Genomic DNA, 19,298 nt, shown 5'->3' with positions numbered 1-19,298 from the left:
AGAGACCCACCGGATCATCGAGTCCAACTATTCCTATCAAACACTAAACCATGTCCCTTCGCACCTTGTCCACCCATCCCTTAAACACCTCCAGGGAAGGTGAATCAAACACCTCCAGGGAAGGTGAATCAACCACCTCCCTCGGCAGCCTGTTCCAGTGCCCAATGACCCTTTCCGTGAAGAATTTTTTCCTAATCTCCAGCCTAAATCTCCCCTGGCAGAGCTTGAGGCCATTCCCTCTTGTCCTGTCCCCTGTCACTTGGGAGAAGAGGCCAGCACTCTCCTCTCTACAACCTCCTTTCAGGTAGTTGTAGAGAGCAATGAGGTCTCCCCTCAGCCTCCCCTTCTCCAGGCTAAACAACCCCAGCTCTCTCAGCCGCTCCTCATAAGACCTGCTCTCCAGCCCCCTCACCAGCTTTGTTGCTCTTCTCTGGACTCGCTCCAGAGCCTCAACATCCTTCTTGTGGTGAGGGGCCCAGAACTGAAAACAGGATTCAAGGAGCGGTCTCACCAGTGCCAAGTACAGAGGGAGAATAACCTCCCTGGACCTGCTGGTCACGCCGTTTCTGATACAAGCCAAGATGCTATTGGCCTTCTTGGCCACCTGGGCACACTGCTGGCTCATGTTCAGTCGGTTGTCAACCAACACCCCCAGGTCCCTCTCCTCCAGGCAGCTTTCTAGACAGACTTCTCCTAGTCTGTAGGAGAAGAACTGATCCAAAGAAAAATGCCACAGGGAATGTGTCAGCTTTGGGAAAAGTACTGCCACTGGAAATTGTTTGGGACTTAAGATAGAAATACCATACTAAGTCAGAGATCATACAAATACTTTTGCTTTTCCTCATCCAGATGTGGCACGTAAGTCCTAATTATTTTTTTCCGTTTATCTCCCTCCACTACAAGGCATTGGGTATTATTCATGTAAGTTCACATAGTCTTTCCTGTCAGGACATTTTTATTTTGTTTACATTGAACACTGGGAAAAAAAGTATTCTTTCTGCCCCAACTGCTAGCCAGTTTTGGCTTCAGGAGAGTCAATCCCCTTTTGACTGGCATTTACTTTATACACATGAAATAACACCAATAACAGGAAGTAGAAACAGCCTGTTAGGGCTCTCACAGCAATGGGAAGCACAGAAAAGCAGTGTCTATAAACTTAGATTTGCTACATTTCTGATTAATATTGAGCAAGTATAAAAAATTCAGCCCCAGAAGTTGCGGACTCAAACTTAGGTGCCACTTTGAAATATTTCTTTCATGGTCTTTCAGGTTGACTGAGATCATTGTGATTGAAATTTCCTCTACTAGGCAGCCCCAAGACAGGTTTTGAAGGTGGAAATATTCATGAAAATTATTTACAGATGTTTTAAAACTTGCTGCCAGCATTCCTACTGGAAGATAATCTATGGATCTTTAATCTTAACATTCTTCTTTCAATATATTTCTTATGCTGCATATGATAAGGATGAGGAAAAAGCATAGAAATTCTGATCAAAGTTTTTAATATAGATTTCTTCAAAATGTCTGGGAGACTGACCACAATTTAACCAGTAAATTTAGTTTGTTTAGCTAATAAAAGAAAATCCTGGTCAGTTCTACACAGTTTAGACAGCAAGAAACGGAAATACGTTTTCACCTAAGTCTCAGAAAATAATTTCTTTTTCAGGATCGTAAGGCCAGCACTATTTAACATCTAGGACTTAAAGAGGTACCTAACCAAGGAATGACGGCATAGCTCGTAAGTGCCGCTGGGTCCCTCATTCTTTCATATGAAGAAACACTCTCATCTGAGTTATCTGCAAATCAGACCACTTTAAAATGTTCAAAAGCTAGGTGAAACTTTCTTCAGAAAGGCATAGATCATGGGACAAACAGCTTTCACTCTCTCACAATATTCACAGGCTCTTTCCTGCAAGGTGTGGCAGTCCTCAGCAGCACAAGGTCCTGGCTGTGCCTACACAGCCTGCTGTGCACCTGCACAATTTAAAGCAGTACGAGCAATAGATTCCTGACCTGACTCCACATCTGCTAGTGTAAAGTTTCAGCCATAATAGTTACAGCTGCACTACTGACACAAATCAAATGTGGATTTGCTCCCACAGAGCTTCCCAAGCCAAAGCTGGGCTTTGTGGTACAGGAATATCTACTCCAACCCATTTCCTTCTATACTAGCGGCTGCCTCTGTTTCTTACATATTTTTGCTGTGCTTGTTCTGACAAACCCTCTGTTGCAATGTCAGGAAAAGTTCATTTTTGTGCACTTCCTGTAGACCTCCTAAATATTCCAGCCAGGACTTTCAAATGATATGATTAATTTAAAACAATACACAGATTTTAAGAAAAAGCCCTGGTGTTCCTCAATTCTAAGTCTTTGGGCTTGAAAAATTTCCTTTGTAAGCAGAAAGATTGATCAGACTAGCTCCTTAGTTTAAGTTTCAACAGAAAACACATAATATTGCATGTATAAGGAAAAACAGCAGACATCAAAATTGTGTGATAAGCTAATATGGAGTATTATGCATGGAATATGGAATATATATGCATGGAAAAAAAACCAGTGAGGCATGAGGTTCAGAGTTCTGCGGTTTCTGGGCTGCTCAGTCATCAAAGCAACACTGTGGCTTTAACAAGACCGTTCCACAAATAGTGTCCTCATATAAGCTTTATAGTTCATACAATATGTACTAGAAATTTTAATAAGACTCAAAAAGGCTTCTCAGGAGTGGAAAGGAAATCTGTGGAGCATTCAGCAGCATTTGGTACGTAACATTCACAATATCCCTTTGCAGTAAGACACTCTCACCTCTACCCCCGCTGTCAAATCATACAGGAATGGGGAACAAATAATAAGTTGTTTTTTTTAAACCTGAACATTTCTGCCCTTCATTTGAAAAAAGTGCCTCACTATACCTACAACAGGAGCATTGTGTGGCCCCCGCCTACCATTTAAGCTGTATAAAGACATGGAAAATTATCCCTAAAACAGATTTTTCAGGCTACTTTCAAGATTAACTGTATTCCCATTAGGCTCAATTTAGCCAAACACAACTATATCTGATTTCAGACTGAGGCAGGTTCTTTTTTAAGATACATGGTTACACTTCCTGATCAGTAACAGCAAACCACTTTTAGGACTACCATTTAAAAATATTTCCTCCTCAAAAATGTTTTACCTTTTTCTCAGGTCCAAAGAGAAATGTGCTTTTATGTTTCTCCTTTGTCCTGAAGCAATAAAAGCTTTTTCTCTCGGAGAAATCTAGCTTACAGTGACAGCGCAAACAAGGATCAGTACCAAGATCCCAAAAACCTTTAGACATTGTAATGACAACTGAAAGGTCTGGCCAGTTTTGACTGCTAATTCCTGCACTAGGCTACCATCCTTTGAGAGACTATTGAATCTCTACTGCCCAGTCACAACAGAGAAGTTTTATTAAGGACAACGGGGTTATTTACAGAGTCATCAGACCAAAGCTGAAGTCAGAGTCCCAGAAATTTTCTCCATGTAGAAAATAGCATAGATAGGAACAAGGTTCAGTACAACACCTTTTGACCTGCTACAGCATCACAGAGACATCAAGAAGACAAGCAACTGAAGGCCTCTCATTTCTTTGGCAGCATCAGCACTGGCATATACTTATCCCTTAACCACAGGTGTTACATTCCTACACTGTGCTTGGAGGGCACAAGGCAAGAGGATAGTACACATTAGAATTTGATACCCCCAAAACACTGTGCTTCTTTTATGACAAAGATCCAAACTGAAGGCAAAACTAAAAATCCTAAAATGCTCAGTGAATGATTCCTTTTGCATAAAGAATCTTACCATTATTTAACATTCACTAAATTAATTATTTTCATCACAAATGTGTATCAGTAAGAAGAAAGACAATGCTAAATTAGCATGGATTGGAGGATATCTGAAACAAAAGTGAGTGATAATCCTAAACAGAAAGGCAAATCTTGTACTTATCATTAAAAGTGCAATTGATTGAATATAGTTACCGTGTCACAATCATTGTTTGAAATTCATTATTCATACTGGTATCATCTAATATTCATAAGCCTACCAGCAGAGCACTTTGAACAGTTTTCAATGTTTGTTCTTTTAAAATATTCCCATACTGTCCCATGGGAATAAGTTCTCTTGCATCAATATTCCAACAAACGACAATTAAGAGAAGTTGCAGCCCCTTTAGCTGGTTTAGAAATCTGTTGACTATAGATGACGAAACATGACAGTTAAGTATTGATATAACTGATAAGTCTCCTGGGTTTTCAAAAGACTGAGAGTCACTGTGACCTTCAGACACTTGCCCGTGGCTCAATGCCAGCTATGGGCCAGTCAGTGAGTACGACTGTTGGTCTAGTAGTGCATGAGAACAGAAAAATTATAAGCTCTCAGTATTCCAGTCCTGATGTTTCTCAAGTAATTACAACCAGAAGTTCCCATGGATGCCTTGACATTTCCTCCATACTATAGCATTTTAGTTAATGGGTTTCTTTTTCCCTGCTGATGGATGACTTTTATATCTGAACCTCAGCTGAGATTTGCTTTGCTTGTTAGGGAACTTCAGAGTGAAATATTGCAGGACATTATTCAAATTTCAAAAGAATATTTTCTACTTCTCTACTTCCAATTTCAGCTTCATATCAGCAAATCTCCCTGGCTCTGTAATAATTACTTACTGTCCATGAAAACATTGTATGTGACACACATTCAAAAACAAACAAACAAAAAAAACCCCAAACCAGCCGTAGCTGTTAGTCGCTACTCCACGGGCCACTTACAATTAGAAAAAGCAAAAGTTTAGAATTCATATGCCTGGTTAGAGTGGCTGCTTCACATTGAAAACAGAGCACCATGCTGATGAGTTTAACAGCCACTGCCTTCTACTTTTTATTCTATAACACACATATACGTGGGTTCTTACACTTCTTATGCCAACTTTACAGAAACACAAATAGACACAGAAGATGCAAATCAAAAATTAAAGACAGATCCACATTTTGAAAACAAGTGGTGGATTTTCTTGTTAAAAGGCTAAGCAGCAAACAACCAACTTGGATTTGCTGCTTGAACTACCAGCAGATGATATAGCTTGAAGTCCAAAGCAAAACTGACTTTTATATAAGTGATATTAATCTAAATATGCAGTACCTTAAACCAACCAGGCAGTTTTGTCTTGCTAAGTACAATTTAAAAATAAACAGCCTGAACATGAAATATCTGATGGGCCAAGCATACCCAAGAATTCACACCATCAGCTAGAAATGAACAGAGTTCTACTTAAAACACTGTGATTTACAGTAGGGATTTTGAGTAAATTTAATTAGTGTCCTGCCTTTCAGCAGAGCATATTAGGAGCAAATGAATTCTCTCAGCATAAAACAGTGAAACAATGAAGTACAAATTAGTTAAGGCATCTTCATGAATCAATTCATGCTAAAATATGTGCTAACCCCAATTTGCACCACGGTTAGATATTACCATATGAGTATATTCAGCAATTTTAATTTAAACTGCCTGCAGTTAAACAGAAGAGGGCAACAAATCAAGACCACTGTCATCATTCACATTTGCCATTGCAGCATCATGTCTGTAATGAAAAACTGGTAGGGCTATCCCACACAATGTTCACTGTGTCTTCTAAAATGCTACTCCTAATCCTCTAACAAGATTCACTTATTGTGTGATACGGGCTCAACTTGTGCAGTCCTCGTGTTTGTGAGGAAAAGTAGGAGAGGAAAATCTTTCCAGATTTACAGAGTCCAACAACTCCATTGGTGGTGTTCCATTTACCTTCAAAATAAAATAGAATTGTGTGTAATTACTAATAGTTGGCTCTCTAAAGGGTAGGAAGTTGATCTGAACATGCCTGAGGCATTTATTCAAAAGTTCACTCCATGTTTTGAAATTCAGATCTCTCAGTAGATTGTACTGGATGTGCTGTGAAAATAGCTTTTTCTCTTGTTATTTCACTACTTCCACAACTCTTCCCAAGTCAATCCTCTAATTATTGAAAAATATTAAAAGACCGTGTTTATTTCAACTTCTTCAGTTACAGAAGGATTCAAGTGGGCTAAAAAGATTATGTTCTGCAAAGAACATATTTCTGCACAGAAAACATTTTGGTAGTTGATAATGTATTTTTTACTTATTAGCTGCTATGCCTATTTAACAAACCATTTTTACTATTCTGATATTATGTGATATTATCAAATTAATAAAGAGAGCCATAAGATTTTTTTAATGAAACTTTGTCTCACTGAGATTTTTTTTCAAATATCGGCTAAATATTCAACAGAAAGGGTGTTCCAAGGGTGAGTTTAGACCATAAGAGCAATAAAACAGCCCAATAGGGACAGAAAATGAAATCAGAAACTGAAATCAGAAACCTTAATTTCTCAGTCTGAAAGCAGAAATCTTGATAATTTCACTAAATGGGAGTAATATTCAATACAGAAGCCTGAAGGTTGCCCACCAAACAGAACTATCCACCTCCAGTTAGCTCTATGATTAATTGCCTATCTCGGAAAATTACTTGGATGTGACCTTCTTGTTCAGGAACACATTCCTCTAAAATATCACTAAATTGGCAATCACATTTGAACCCAAATCAAGAGTTAAAGCAATATTTTACAGAAGAGGGTAGAAGTATCATCCCCATCTTTCAAATACATACAGGTGAATTAAAGAACATTTTCATGGTAATTCAGCATGTTTGTGATAGGTTGTATCTATAGCCATGTTTTGACATGCGTGTTGTAATGTGTCAACCGCAATTCTTCACTACAGAATCACCTCCTTTGAAAGAAATTATGTTTCCAGAGAAGAAAAATCTGAGAAATCTCTCTTACCTGGCGAAAAATGATGCTGCCACAGAGGTGCCTGTGGATACTTCACTGGCAACATACGTGCTCTGGGAAGCAGGGAAGCTGTACAAGGAGGGTTTATCTGCATTGTAGCGGTTCAATGCTGCTTCAGTCAGTCCCTCTCGACTAGTCTCTGTCATAAGCTGAGATATCTGAAGACAGAAAATAAACATAACGTGTCATCAGCTAAAGCTCACTGGCTGACCCCACCTCATCCAGAAGTGCCTCTGGATTGCAGATGGAGTAAGAGAGGCATTTCATTTACTACATCTATGCTGCTCTATGAGCAAGTTTATTGCTTCTGTCATGGTAATCTACAGTACTTTGGTTCAGCTTTAACCTCGTCTGCACTAAAACTAATGAGTAATATTCATCTCATCACTAGGAATATCAGTAATGTCTATGGCTTTCCATCCATATAGAAAAGAAAGAGTAAAACATGATCCTTGCTAGGTTTTACTTCAGGGTGCCGAAGAGGCAGCTTAGATATGTGCAAGACATTAATATTTTACTTCAGGAAAAAACAAAATACATTTGTTTGCTTTTGTAAAATAACACAGAACTAGTGTATTAAGTACTTTGTTGACCCTTCTCCAGAGAAGCCAGCACACAGCATAGGAGTCCCTTGGGATCATAGACTATTTGCCATCTCTCTGGAAAATTTGCATCATTATCCCTTACTTTCACTGGCTTTCTTAAAAGGTTTTAGACATCCTATGATTTCATTCTTTTGATGGCCCATTTAACATTTTTTCCCTGCTAGGAAGCTTCGTCTTAGCCTTTCATTGTCTGGGAAAATAAGTGGAGTTCAACCAGACTTGACGCAGCTTTCCTCAAATTAACTGAAAGATCTTTATTGACTTAAGAGAAAGCTGGGTCAGCCCTGTTGAAGCACCTCTACAAAACTTTGATTTCAGTTTCTTGACTATTACTTATGTAGGAACCTACACTGTTGCAATGTCCTCTATCGTACTTCATGCTATTACTAACAACTTTCCTTTCCTCCCTTCCTTATTTTAAAGACAAATAGCTTTTGTTCATCTATGCATGCCTCAAAATTGTAACATTCGCCGAAAAATAACTTTCCCATATTATTGCTAGCAGGGGTCCCAGGCATTTCTGCCTTTCCCCTGCAAAAAATTTGCAAGAATCATTCTCTCACCTGTTCAATTTCAGTTCTCGTACCCATCCTTATGACCACAGTAACAAAAGGACATCTTGGTGAGTCACAGCAAGAAAAGTACTTGAGATCACCTTGTAGGTCTCTTTCTGCTTAAGGTTGCTTTACTTCAGCTGCTAAACATTTCAATTATTGAGGGCAACGTTGATCAACTGTGATTTGCATGTGATAAAGCAACATTTTTTAGACCAGACATCAAGCCACCTATTTCTTTTATTGAGAATTGCTACACATCTCCTGAGACCAAGAAGATAATCCAAGAGTTTATCCTGATTTTCCATATTTTTAGGCCAATGAACTGTAATACTTCAAGAACGAGAATGCTAAACTAGGCACTCTTATTTTCTGAAGAACCAGTAGAACTGCCGAAATTGCCTCTATCATGCTGCCACACGCCAAGCCTTTCTAATTTACTAATCCACTATACTGAATGAGCAGTGGTCACAAAAGGCTATAGCTAAAATCCTGGATTTAAATCATCTCACACTACTGTTAAAACACAATAATTTAGTCTTGCTACAAGGACATCTGCCTACATTTCCAGCATGCAGGCAAACAGACATTTGTTCTTCAGTGTTCTGCTAACCTATGTATGTCCACTTGGGGCACCCTGTACACTTGAATTCACTAAACAATAATTTCCTCAAATTTTCCTTAATTTTAGCTAACTCATCTATTTATATTTGCAGTGAACTAGCACAAGATTCTACACTATCCCCTCAAATTCTCCTGAAACCAGTATAATAATCTACCGTGTTGGGAACTGCTAAGCAGGCAGGTTCACAAAGCTCTCGCTTCAGAGAAGACTACACTTACAAACCCAACCTCACCTTAGTCCATCCAATTTATATACCTGAAACCAGGGATGGGCCATCATTAATCAACTGTCATTGCTGACAGTGTCACTAGGAAGTGCTACTCACTTCTATGGCAACCTTATAGCAGTCAAGAAATCAATGAGTTGGCTTATCTTAACTGCAATCCCAATCACAATCATAGCCTCCTCATCTTTTGCCATATAAAGATTTGCAGCTACAAATATGAATTTCCAGAGCCAGTGCAGCACTTTTCATTGGAGTCAGATCCCCTTAATTAGCAAGACGGTGAGGCTTATAAGACGCATTTCAGCCAACTGCAGAACAGAAAAGAATTTGTGTGTTCGGGATATCCAAAAACATCCATCATGACGTGGGTATAAAAGCACTAACTAAATGGTTTCTGTGATTATAGAGACATTCAGGTGATCCATGCCCATATCCACAAGTCCTATCGATGCAAACAGCACAGAGCAAACAGAGCAGTAAAAAGCCTCAAACTGGTTGTGGACATTTCCTGAAAGGTTTTACTTTCAAGCTTCCTCAAAAGCTGATTAGATGCTTGGTTCTTGAGCTTCTGAATAACAAGTTCTTAAATACAAGCACTCCAAAATAATCAAATACTCACTCACTCAAAGAGATATGAGATTCTTTTAGAAAGACAAAATTATAAACCATTCCCTCTCACCTATGTATTCAGATATTAGTCAGAAAATGGAATATTAATGCTTTTTAATAAGTGGGGGTGAAGATCTTATAAGGCCTGTATTCAGATCACATTTTCCTACAGGATAACACAAAGGAACTGAATAAGAAGCTGGAAATAATCAAACATATTTACAAATTCTATATTTGTGGACTACCACACTAACCATAGGACAGAGAGAAGATAGATAAATAATATCCATCTTAGGATTTGCATATACTATGGATGAATGCAGATGGGGTTGTCTCTATATAAATGTAGGTCTTTCAGTAGTACTGCTACTCTGTTGTGCACCCTATGCAACGGCTCCAAGTAATACAGGGATGGTCAGTTGGTCAAGCTGCAAAATATCTGTATGGTACTGACCATAAGAGTTTGCTGGAGAGGCAGGCACTCTCTTTCCTGTCCATTTACACATCTCACATTGTCGCAGAAAGCAGGAAGCAACTGTTGACATTTATATTGATGCATTACCTGTGAAAAGCAGCATTCCAGTGTAAACAGTGACCCCTTCCAGAGCTGCCCTGGATCGACACTCAAAATTGGGCGTGTTGGTCTTTTTTAGCATCTTCTCAGTCCTAAGAGTCCAGCAGCATCACCTGGTTTACTTACCCACACTGGCACATATCCTGGGCAAAAATCCATTTCTTGATGTGAGCGCGCTCAGAACCAAACAGCCAAACACATGTACTGCCTCTCCTTGAGCTCCACTGATTTAATGTTTGCCTCAGCAGGGGCACTTCTTAAGTGAGAGTGTCTTACAAGGATACCAAATCAGAAACATACGTTATTTTACCTAACACAAGATACAGACAAATTAAGACAAAATAAGATCTAGCTTAAGTCACGGTTCAGGAACAGTTTCCAGTTTCAACACTTGCTTACTTTATCTGCCAAAGTCAGATTTTTCAACAGTGAAATGTCTCCAGAAGCAAAAAGTGCTGAAATATTTCCCTGAAATTCAAACAATCTACTCTTCTTTATCTGGGAAGCCTGCAACACCGCTTGGTGGTACACAGTTCAAAGGCCACAGAAGTACCTTGTGATATTCATAACATCAAGCAGACCATCGGGTTTTGCTTGAACTTTTTCCTCAAATGTCACTTACTATCTTTTCCTTCTGTCAAAGCAAGAATAGGATAACAAACGAGAATATTTAATTATGGAATTGTGGCTTTGGTCATACAACTGTGGAAATGAAGGGCAAAGACAGAGCTATGTTAAAATCTGGGCCATGCTTGGTGCCCCTTTTTTGTCCAGTACTTAGAGTATCACTTATCCTGTACAAATTTGTATATCTGCGTCAATTCACAGGCTGAGTACCTCACTAGACACATACCTACAATATTTCACTAATAAATCCTCATCTACTCCCAGAGTTCAATAGATATATAAAGAGAAGTGGGCAGAAAGAAGTTAATATAATTCACATATCCAGAGACCAGTGACTTCAAATCAGTTCGACTGCATTTTTTTCTTTTGCCTCATAGATTGGAGAGATTAGCAATCATTTAAACTATTATGCCAAACTGAACAGTGGGCTTTGGAGGCAACTCTTACCACCTCATTTACTTTTCCTCATGTCATGGTGGCAAATTATCACTTTCTCCTCTGACATTGCTCGCTGAAGTTCACACAAACTTGAGTAAACACACCCTGGGTATATTAAGCATTTAAGGAAAAATACTCACAGAACAGACATTTCCAAAGCTCCTTTATTTTTTTTTTCCTCCCTGACACACCCTCCAGTGTATGCCTGGCAGTTGCATTTCACGTAAATTTGCCTCTTCAGTGACACCCTATCTCTCACTAGATATTGTTTCTGGATTTAATGGAGGAAAGAAGAATAGATTCCTCAATTCTCTTTCCTTTCTCTTCTGTGAGTGCCCACATACCATATACACGAGGTTCAAGACTGGCTAATAGGATAAATTTTGAGAAATTCCTATATTGAATTGTTGGCAGCACATCACTGCCTGGCTGAGCAACAAAAAGACAAAGCATGGAACAACACAACCTTTCATGCCTCAATAGAAACCTTTCAAGTGCATGTGGAACAAGATAGATGTCCCTCCCAAGGACCCATTTTTTTTCTACTGTCTCATAAAAGCAAACCATCTATTAACCTCTTCTTATCAAGAGCTGAAGGTAAATCATGATTTAAATTCTCTACTTCACAGCAAAAAGATGATGGCTCTGCAGCTGAACTACAGGTGTCAACCAGGCTAGATTCTCTTCCTATTCCAACTGAAGAGTCACTCTGTGCATGAGACTTGTCACCATGCAGTATGAGGTTAATTATATTTACATAAGAACATTTTACAACCAAGCTCATTAATGTTTCTAAAGCTCCTAACAGAGGACTCCTAACTGAAATAACTGTACAAATGGAAGTTAGCACTTATGAAAGGTGTGAAACATCCCTTGTGCTGGAGGTAGTGAATTATTCAGCAAGATCCCCAAAATCTAGTTAATGTCAATGACTGACCAGTGAACTGGATGCACAGATACATATGAAATATCTGAAGAAGTTAAATTCAAGATAGAAATCTGTGTCTAAATTCACTATAAAGCAATCCTCAGTGTCTAAAGATCTTAATCTTGGGAAAGAGGCTCACTAGCAAGGAGAAACTGAAGTGCAGAACAAGACAAAAACCTTAAATTTGTAAGCCACAAATCTTAAATTTGTAAGCCACAACTTTGCCAGGCACTACAAATTTCAGAGCAATTAAGATTAACTTGCCAACAGGAAACATCAGCAGAAAACAAACAGAGTGGGAGTGGATACTTCTTGAGTCTCTTCAGCAAAAAAGAGTTTAATAAAGGGGATATCAAAGTCCTACTACACCCAGAGAGGGCATCTTTCAGTAAGAGAATGTATCAATAAATAGTAGGTGCTCTTCCTTCAATTTGGCTATTTTATCTGAGACCTTCTGGAAATACTGACTTCATTCCTTTTGCCTAACACCCAAGTTATGCATTGATTTCTGTGCAGTAACAAAAAAGGGCAGCAAAGGCTTATCTAAGGACAAGGTGACAGCTGGGATGCACTGTGCTGAATGCCAAAAAGAAAAAGAGAAATGTGGATAATTTGACATTTACTATATTTCAATTTGATAATTTTAGAGTGTTGTTGGGAGAGGTTAGCATGTGAAAATACGAAAGGGAAATACTTAACAGTCAGTTTCAAATGTCATCATTAAATATAGCTTCAAATGCATTGAGGTAAATTTCTTTGGAAGAGAGTTTACTAAACTGCCAGTAAAATTAAGCAGGTTTGAGCGAGAGGGGCAGAGGTGTAGAGGGAAAGAGGAATCTTGTGCTGCCCATGCAACTATCAAATTAAATTTAACACATCCTTCACAGGGCAAAAAGGAACAATTACACCATTCAGTGAGAGGAACTTGAAAGTGATGAGGATTTGCTAAGTCAGTCCTCTTTAATATACCATGGAATACCAAGGACAGACTCCACATCTGTCACAAACTAGTCACTACAAAAGTGACAATTAAGGAATTATTCAAGATAAAATCCACCTTTAGAAAAAATAATTTTGGAACAGTAGCAAGTTCTTGTAGCTAAAGGCAGAGGCAGGATCTAGATGATATTTAAGGTGCCTTTGAACCCAAACCATTCTATGATTCTATTATCACGACCTTTTTCCCCACATAGCAGAATACTACGCTGCTACAGCTTGAGATCAATGTAACTGCTGATACAGACATTGTGTGAGCAAGAGCAAGACAGCAATTCCTGATTGTCCTTTCCTGTCAAAATAACGTGTTCTACGAGGAACAGGCTGGAAAAGGACACGCATATTGTCTGCTGCATTCCGTCTCTTTCTTGGACGTTGACATACTGAATACTGCTTAGTAAAGACAGTTCACTATCATTGTGAATAGTGAAACGCTAAGGAGAGTCCTTGGGCATATTTTGTTCCTGCTTCATGAACACAAAATCTGAAATATCCATCTCCCAGAAGGGGTTGCCATAATGGCATAAATTTTTATTGAAACAAAAACCAGTGGACGTTTAAAAAGACTGAGGTTTTTCAAAGGCAGAATCACTGGGATGGCAAGAATGCTGATTATGCTTTGCATTTAACAAGGAAGAGTCAGACTGCATCTAGCAAACTAGTTTCACTTAAATGTTATTTAGTTACTATGACAGCACCTAAAGTTTAATTACAACCTCCAGCTTCCTACTGTCCAAAAGAAAGATGACCTTTGACTGTTGCAGCCACATCCCATGTTCCTCTGTGAAAAAGGTGGCTATTTAACACTGATCCAGTGCAACCCTAAGCACAGATGAAATCCCAGTTTGCACAGGCATGGGTACATCAAAACTGCTAGGACAGAGTTACTTCCTTCTCAGAATCAAGAGCCCATACCATTAAATGAAATATTTCACAACAAATCTCTTAATGTTTTAAAATCAGCTACTTAGAAGCTGATCAGACATCCAAATAATGGATTTCTTTACTGTAGGAAATTTTCATTTGATTTTTTTTTTCCTTCCTGAGAGTTCTGCCTTATGAAACAGTATTTTTTAAATTTATTTATGCTGTACTTTCCATTGTAAATAATGAAACTAATTTCTTGGCCACCCAGTATTCTCCCTCTTACTTTCGCCTATTCACTCAGCACACATTCTTGCCTTAGCTTTTGAATTGAAAAGCAAAATAAACAAAAAAATCAAACCATACAGAGCAACAGTAAAGCCTGGAAATCTGTAGGTTACTTCTTCAGCATAGTCTCCTCAAAAACAGTATCAAATAAGAATTGCATTGGCAACAATGAAAGCTTTATGATAAAACAGGAAACGTGCTCTATTAAGCCTGTGACAACGGTTCATTTGCTTGATCAGCAAATTCCCCTACAGACCATAACTTAGTAAATGTAAGTTGATGCACATTTCCAAGCATCCTCCACCACCAAGACACGAAGGATATAGACTCATTTTGATCTGGCTTTGCAATAAATCTATATTTCTCAGTTTGCCAATGCCCTCCTGAACTAAGTAATCCATGGAGGAAATAGTTACTACTTGATCTACATCAAAAGGAATCAGTATATTGAGCCTGAAAGAGTACTGAGCAAGCCTGCTTCTTGCTCACTCGTTTTGTACCGATATAAGGCAAACATGGGCAGGGAATATTAGAGGAGTGGAAATTACACGATCTGAAGCATTCAGGAAAGCCAATATCTACCTAGAGTGAATTATTGTTGTATAGAAGTGGCAGATGACAGTGCACAGGGCTCCTTTAGTCTAAGTGACATAGCCTGCACATTTTATTTATTGGATACTACTTTATTATCCAACTATTTTCTGAAAGGTAAGGCCCCTGCCTCATTACCAAAACAAAAGAGCCATCATTCACCTTCCTCAATACTCAGTGCTTTCTGATGTCCATTCCTACCTCTCCTATTCCTCCCCAACATTGCCACAGGCAGGACAGAGACCCTGGGGTGCAAACCTGTTCATCCCCCACACCCTAGAGTTCCTCTAGTGAAGCAGGGATGCCCAGGCTTCCCATGGGCATCTGCAATGCTGTGAGATATTCCGTGTGAGTAGAGAAGTAAAGCTTCATCAGCTAGACTCAAATACGCCTCTCACTCATGAAGCTCCACCATCAAAGTCTCTGCTGAGAGAACAGCAATGTAAGGTTTCATAGCTGGCTTATTCCCATACTTTGCACGTGAAAAATAGGAACAGCAGATAGCAAAGAGGGATTCTGGTCTCCGTTTGTGCCTGTAGGCATTTCAGCAATGCAAAAAGATACTGTGCAGCAACACAAAAAAGCTGCTTCCTTTCTCATCATGAAGACAACAATAATATGGCAGTCTGTGGGAAAGCTGAGGCTGACTCTAGCTCTCAGAAGTTTTTTTAAAATCTGCTTTTAACAAGTTGTTAATTCCTTTAATTACCTGTATATTCTGCTGCTGCACTATAAAGCTGTGCAGCTGGAAATTAATTGGATCTTTTTCTACTATGAACTTTATTTGCTATCAGATTAGTAACATTTTACAAGAGAAAAGGCCTTTCTTTTGTGTCAGTCACTTGAAGTTGATTTCATAAATCCAGATTCAGAGACCACATTGTAATCCCTTATTGCTCCAGCTACATTTTAAGACCTCAGCAGCCATACTAATTATGCTACAATAACTAATGCAGCAATGAGGAGTGTGTGCAGACTATGAAAGATGAGCACATTTGACTTCTGCCTGCCTGGCCACATGGGGCAGCAGCTATATGAAGTAACTGCACTTTTGAAGCTGAGGTGCAAGTCTCTCTATGTTGAAGTGTTGCACAAGTATGCACAAGTTCACTGTGCGCAGGAGTGATGCATTCTTTATTAAAACAGATTCTCATTTCCCTGATCAGTTACTAACCTGCCAGCAACACCAAGACATCAGAAGAAGTTCAAAACTTACTGTAGCTGTTTCCCTAACACAAATAGAGATCTGTAAGCCACTGACATTTTACTTGTCAGTTGACAAGAACAGCTCTAGAAGGTACCAGATTATGCCAGCATGTAGACTTAATTTAAATGGCATTATTGACCAGAAAGCAGCTTCTTTGTATAGCTAGCAAAAAAAGTAAGCAATAAAAAATACTATTCCCTTTTCCACACAGGTGTATGAACCTGATCGCTGGTCTTTACTTAAAAGACATTTGATTAGGTTCTACTAAGTAAACACAAAGAGAAAGAACTACTTCATTTCCAGTATGAAAAAAAATTCTGACAGGCTTAGAGATTCCTGCAACGATTATTGCCTAAGAATGTGGTATAACACAAATTCATCACACACACATAATCACCCCAAGACTTGACTTGAAGGGGTGGGGGTGGGAGTTAGAAGGGAAAGATCAGTACATGTCTGACGGGCCACTTAAACAGCTGCTCACTGAAACGTGCATGGGTTTGACCCCCACGGATCTAGCAAATGCCTTGAATCTATTTAGAAACTGGTACCATTCCAGTGGCTTCTCAATCAAAAAGAAATTATGAATATCAGTTTGTCTATAAACTGATGCCAAAAGTTGAATTGTATTAGTGTGACAGATACTGCAACAATACAAATAATTTTCTTTATGCGTTAGGTCATAACACTATCAGTAATGTACCTTATAAAGGGAGGAAACAGAGGGCTTAAATCTTGCATGAAGCACGAACTTCTTAACTAACAGAAGAGGGCTGCTTACAGAGAAGGGAAAATTCAATCAGAAGCTAGGCATATTTGGACAAGTAATACGGAAGCCTGGGAAATTTAGGTTGAGAGAGACTGAGAAAACTTTCACAACTCATTAAAATTCTAAGTTTGAAAATCTATTCTGTAGTATCCTCTTCCATACACTTTCCTAAAATATCTTCACAGAGAAGTAAATTTTTTAAAACTGACTAAATAAAAGTTAACCTTTGATACCAGTGACTGTTAATATTGCTTATGCAGCTTTCTCTTCTGCTTTCTCAATGAAATATTAACAACTCATCACCTGAAAGGACTCTAAGGAGAATCTTTTACTTCCTGATCCATCCTTTAGTGGAATAAAGCTTAGGATGCACATTTGAATGCTCTTAAATTTGCATTTCTCAATATAGGTCTAAGGCTCCAAGTACTCTTGGCTCTTCTGAAAATCCACTGAAACCTGCAAGCAGCAAAGAAAGCTTTAAAAAAATCTTAGTGATCTTAGTGTCTAGTCATTAAGTTAGCGTGTCCCTTCCCTCCATTTCAGTTTAGCTTAACCAATACTACAACTCATTTTTCCAGTGTATTACCTGCATTCAAGTAAGATCTTTCATCTTAAAAAGAGCAATTTGTCTCCATTCTGAAGAAGAAAGCATCTTTTCTGCTGCCTCTATTTGGGCTCAATTCCACAGGAAGAGGCAAGAACTGCAAAGTACCCAGTCTTCTGTATGAAATTTAGTTCTTAAAGTGTTGATATCAGTTTACATGCTCAGAATGAAAATAATATCACTGAAGCTGCACTTATCATATCCAAGTGAACCATTCAATTCATCATTTGTAATGCAGCCTAAGAGCCAGTTTGCTTTCTCAATGCTGGCCAACTGACATTATATGAGGTTATGAGCACTCAGACACAGAAATTATTTCTGTGCTGAGTCACACAACTGCCCACATGCGCACACTTACCCTGTGGCAAAGGCAAGGTAGTAATGATTTATCTTATAATCATTTTTCTAGAGCTAAATCAATGAAACCAAGTCAAATTACTTTAAATTTGCTGTAAACTATGAACATGCATTCATACTTAGCATGTACTGGGAAGCTTGCTAAAAATTTATCAAGCTGATCATGTGTCTCATTCCTAAAACTTAGATTAGGCTATGATAGCCAAAAACAAGGAGCCATTACGTAGAGCTGAATACAGATGTACTTGAAAGTTACACCTTATGTTCAGAACAGTTCAGTGGAATTAAATGTAAACAAAGGGCATTGGCTATCACTTAGTCCAATAACACACTGGGTATGTGCAGAGGTGGAAACAAGGTAAGTACCACCAGACTGGCATTGCAAGAAAGGCAATTTCAGGGAGCTGGGTTCCAGCTGGAAAAGACTCAGAACTGTGAGCCTTGCATTTACTAAGGAAATGCTCTTATTTCATTCCCACAACCAGAGATGTTGACACATTCTTCAGAAGTCAATAGCATATCCTTTCAATGCAAAAGCCTTGGAAGACCTCGACACCAGCCAACCTCTCAAGTCAAAAAGCATAACAATATTGTTCCTCTTTTCCCACGAGGAAACATGGTTTAGTTTCAACTTCCATGCTGCAAACTTCCATCTTTGCAGTGAATTGCACAAACCATGCTCTAATCCACCATCTCGTAGTGTAACTTTCATACCAAATTGTGCTGCCCTTTGGCTTTGTGTAGCTGCCTTGCCCTTCTCAGTCCCTACTGTTAACTGTCGCTTCAGGTGTTCCTTCTTTCATGTACCAGCATGGAGATACAGCAATAGCTAATTTCACAGTTATCAGTGCTAATGGGAGCTGCCATAAAATTGTCTCATTTCCAGAGAAGTCAGTATGCAGTTACTAATGCAAAAAAAGGCAGTCCTACAGAAGCTATACATCAGCGGGAGGGACCCCTCAATAAATTTAACAAGGCTAGTCTTTCTAATCTCTGTCACAATGCATGAACACTTGTCCTAATTCCACGTTAACAATAAAAATGTCCTGCTGGGGTTTTTAAATTATTTTTTGACAGCAACAACCATCACTTTTAACAGGAATACATGGAAAAAATATCAAAAGGTGCCAGAAGAACCTTAAAATGAGATCACTAGCTGGACAGAAACAGTTCCTTCCTGTCCCTGAAGGGGAATGCCTTAAGGCATAGGTTTGATTGCCTTATTACCTTAGTTTGCATAGCTATAGCTGTTATTAGCAGTCATAAAAATCCTCCAACTGTAAGTGTTTAACCTGGGAGCTACTTCCTGCAGTGAATCTATACACTGACGAGGCAACAAGTTATGCTATGTTGTCTTCTATTTGCTCTAGATTTACTACCCTCTCAGATAATGAAACCAAAACAAGGAGCAGATCCTCAACTGATCACCAAGTTATGCTCTGTTGGTACATTAGGAACTGGGCCTCTCTGTGTTCTGTTCGCCTTTCAACCACACAGTGAAGAGATCAGCTTGTGAGCATCAGGCTACGCACTTGCTACAGTGCTCTGCGGAATAGGATGGGTATTTCTT

At 38.9% G+C, this 19,298-nt stretch overlaps 1 protein-coding gene across 1 annotated transcript in view; it reads right to left on the bottom strand.

Annotated features, from left to right (window-relative positions):
* Positions 1 to 19,298, bottom strand: part of KIF26B (kinesin family member 26B) — a 298,400-nt gene that overhangs the window by 168,267 nt on the left and 110,835 nt on the right. The window contains exon 5 of the mRNA XM_069850882.1: positions 6,858 to 7,024. Coding sequence (XP_069706983.1) covers positions 6,858 to 7,024 — 167 coding nt within the window. The remainder of the gene's footprint in view (positions 1 to 6,857; positions 7,025 to 19,298) is intronic.

Source organism: Phaenicophaeus curvirostris, chromosome 2 (genome assembly GCF_032191515.1).
Source record: "Phaenicophaeus curvirostris isolate KB17595 chromosome 2, BPBGC_Pcur_1.0, whole genome shotgun sequence".
Lineage (NCBI taxonomy): Eukaryota > Metazoa > Chordata > Aves > Cuculiformes > Cuculidae > Phaenicophaeus > Phaenicophaeus curvirostris.
This window is presented reverse-complemented; position numbering and strand designations above follow the sequence as displayed.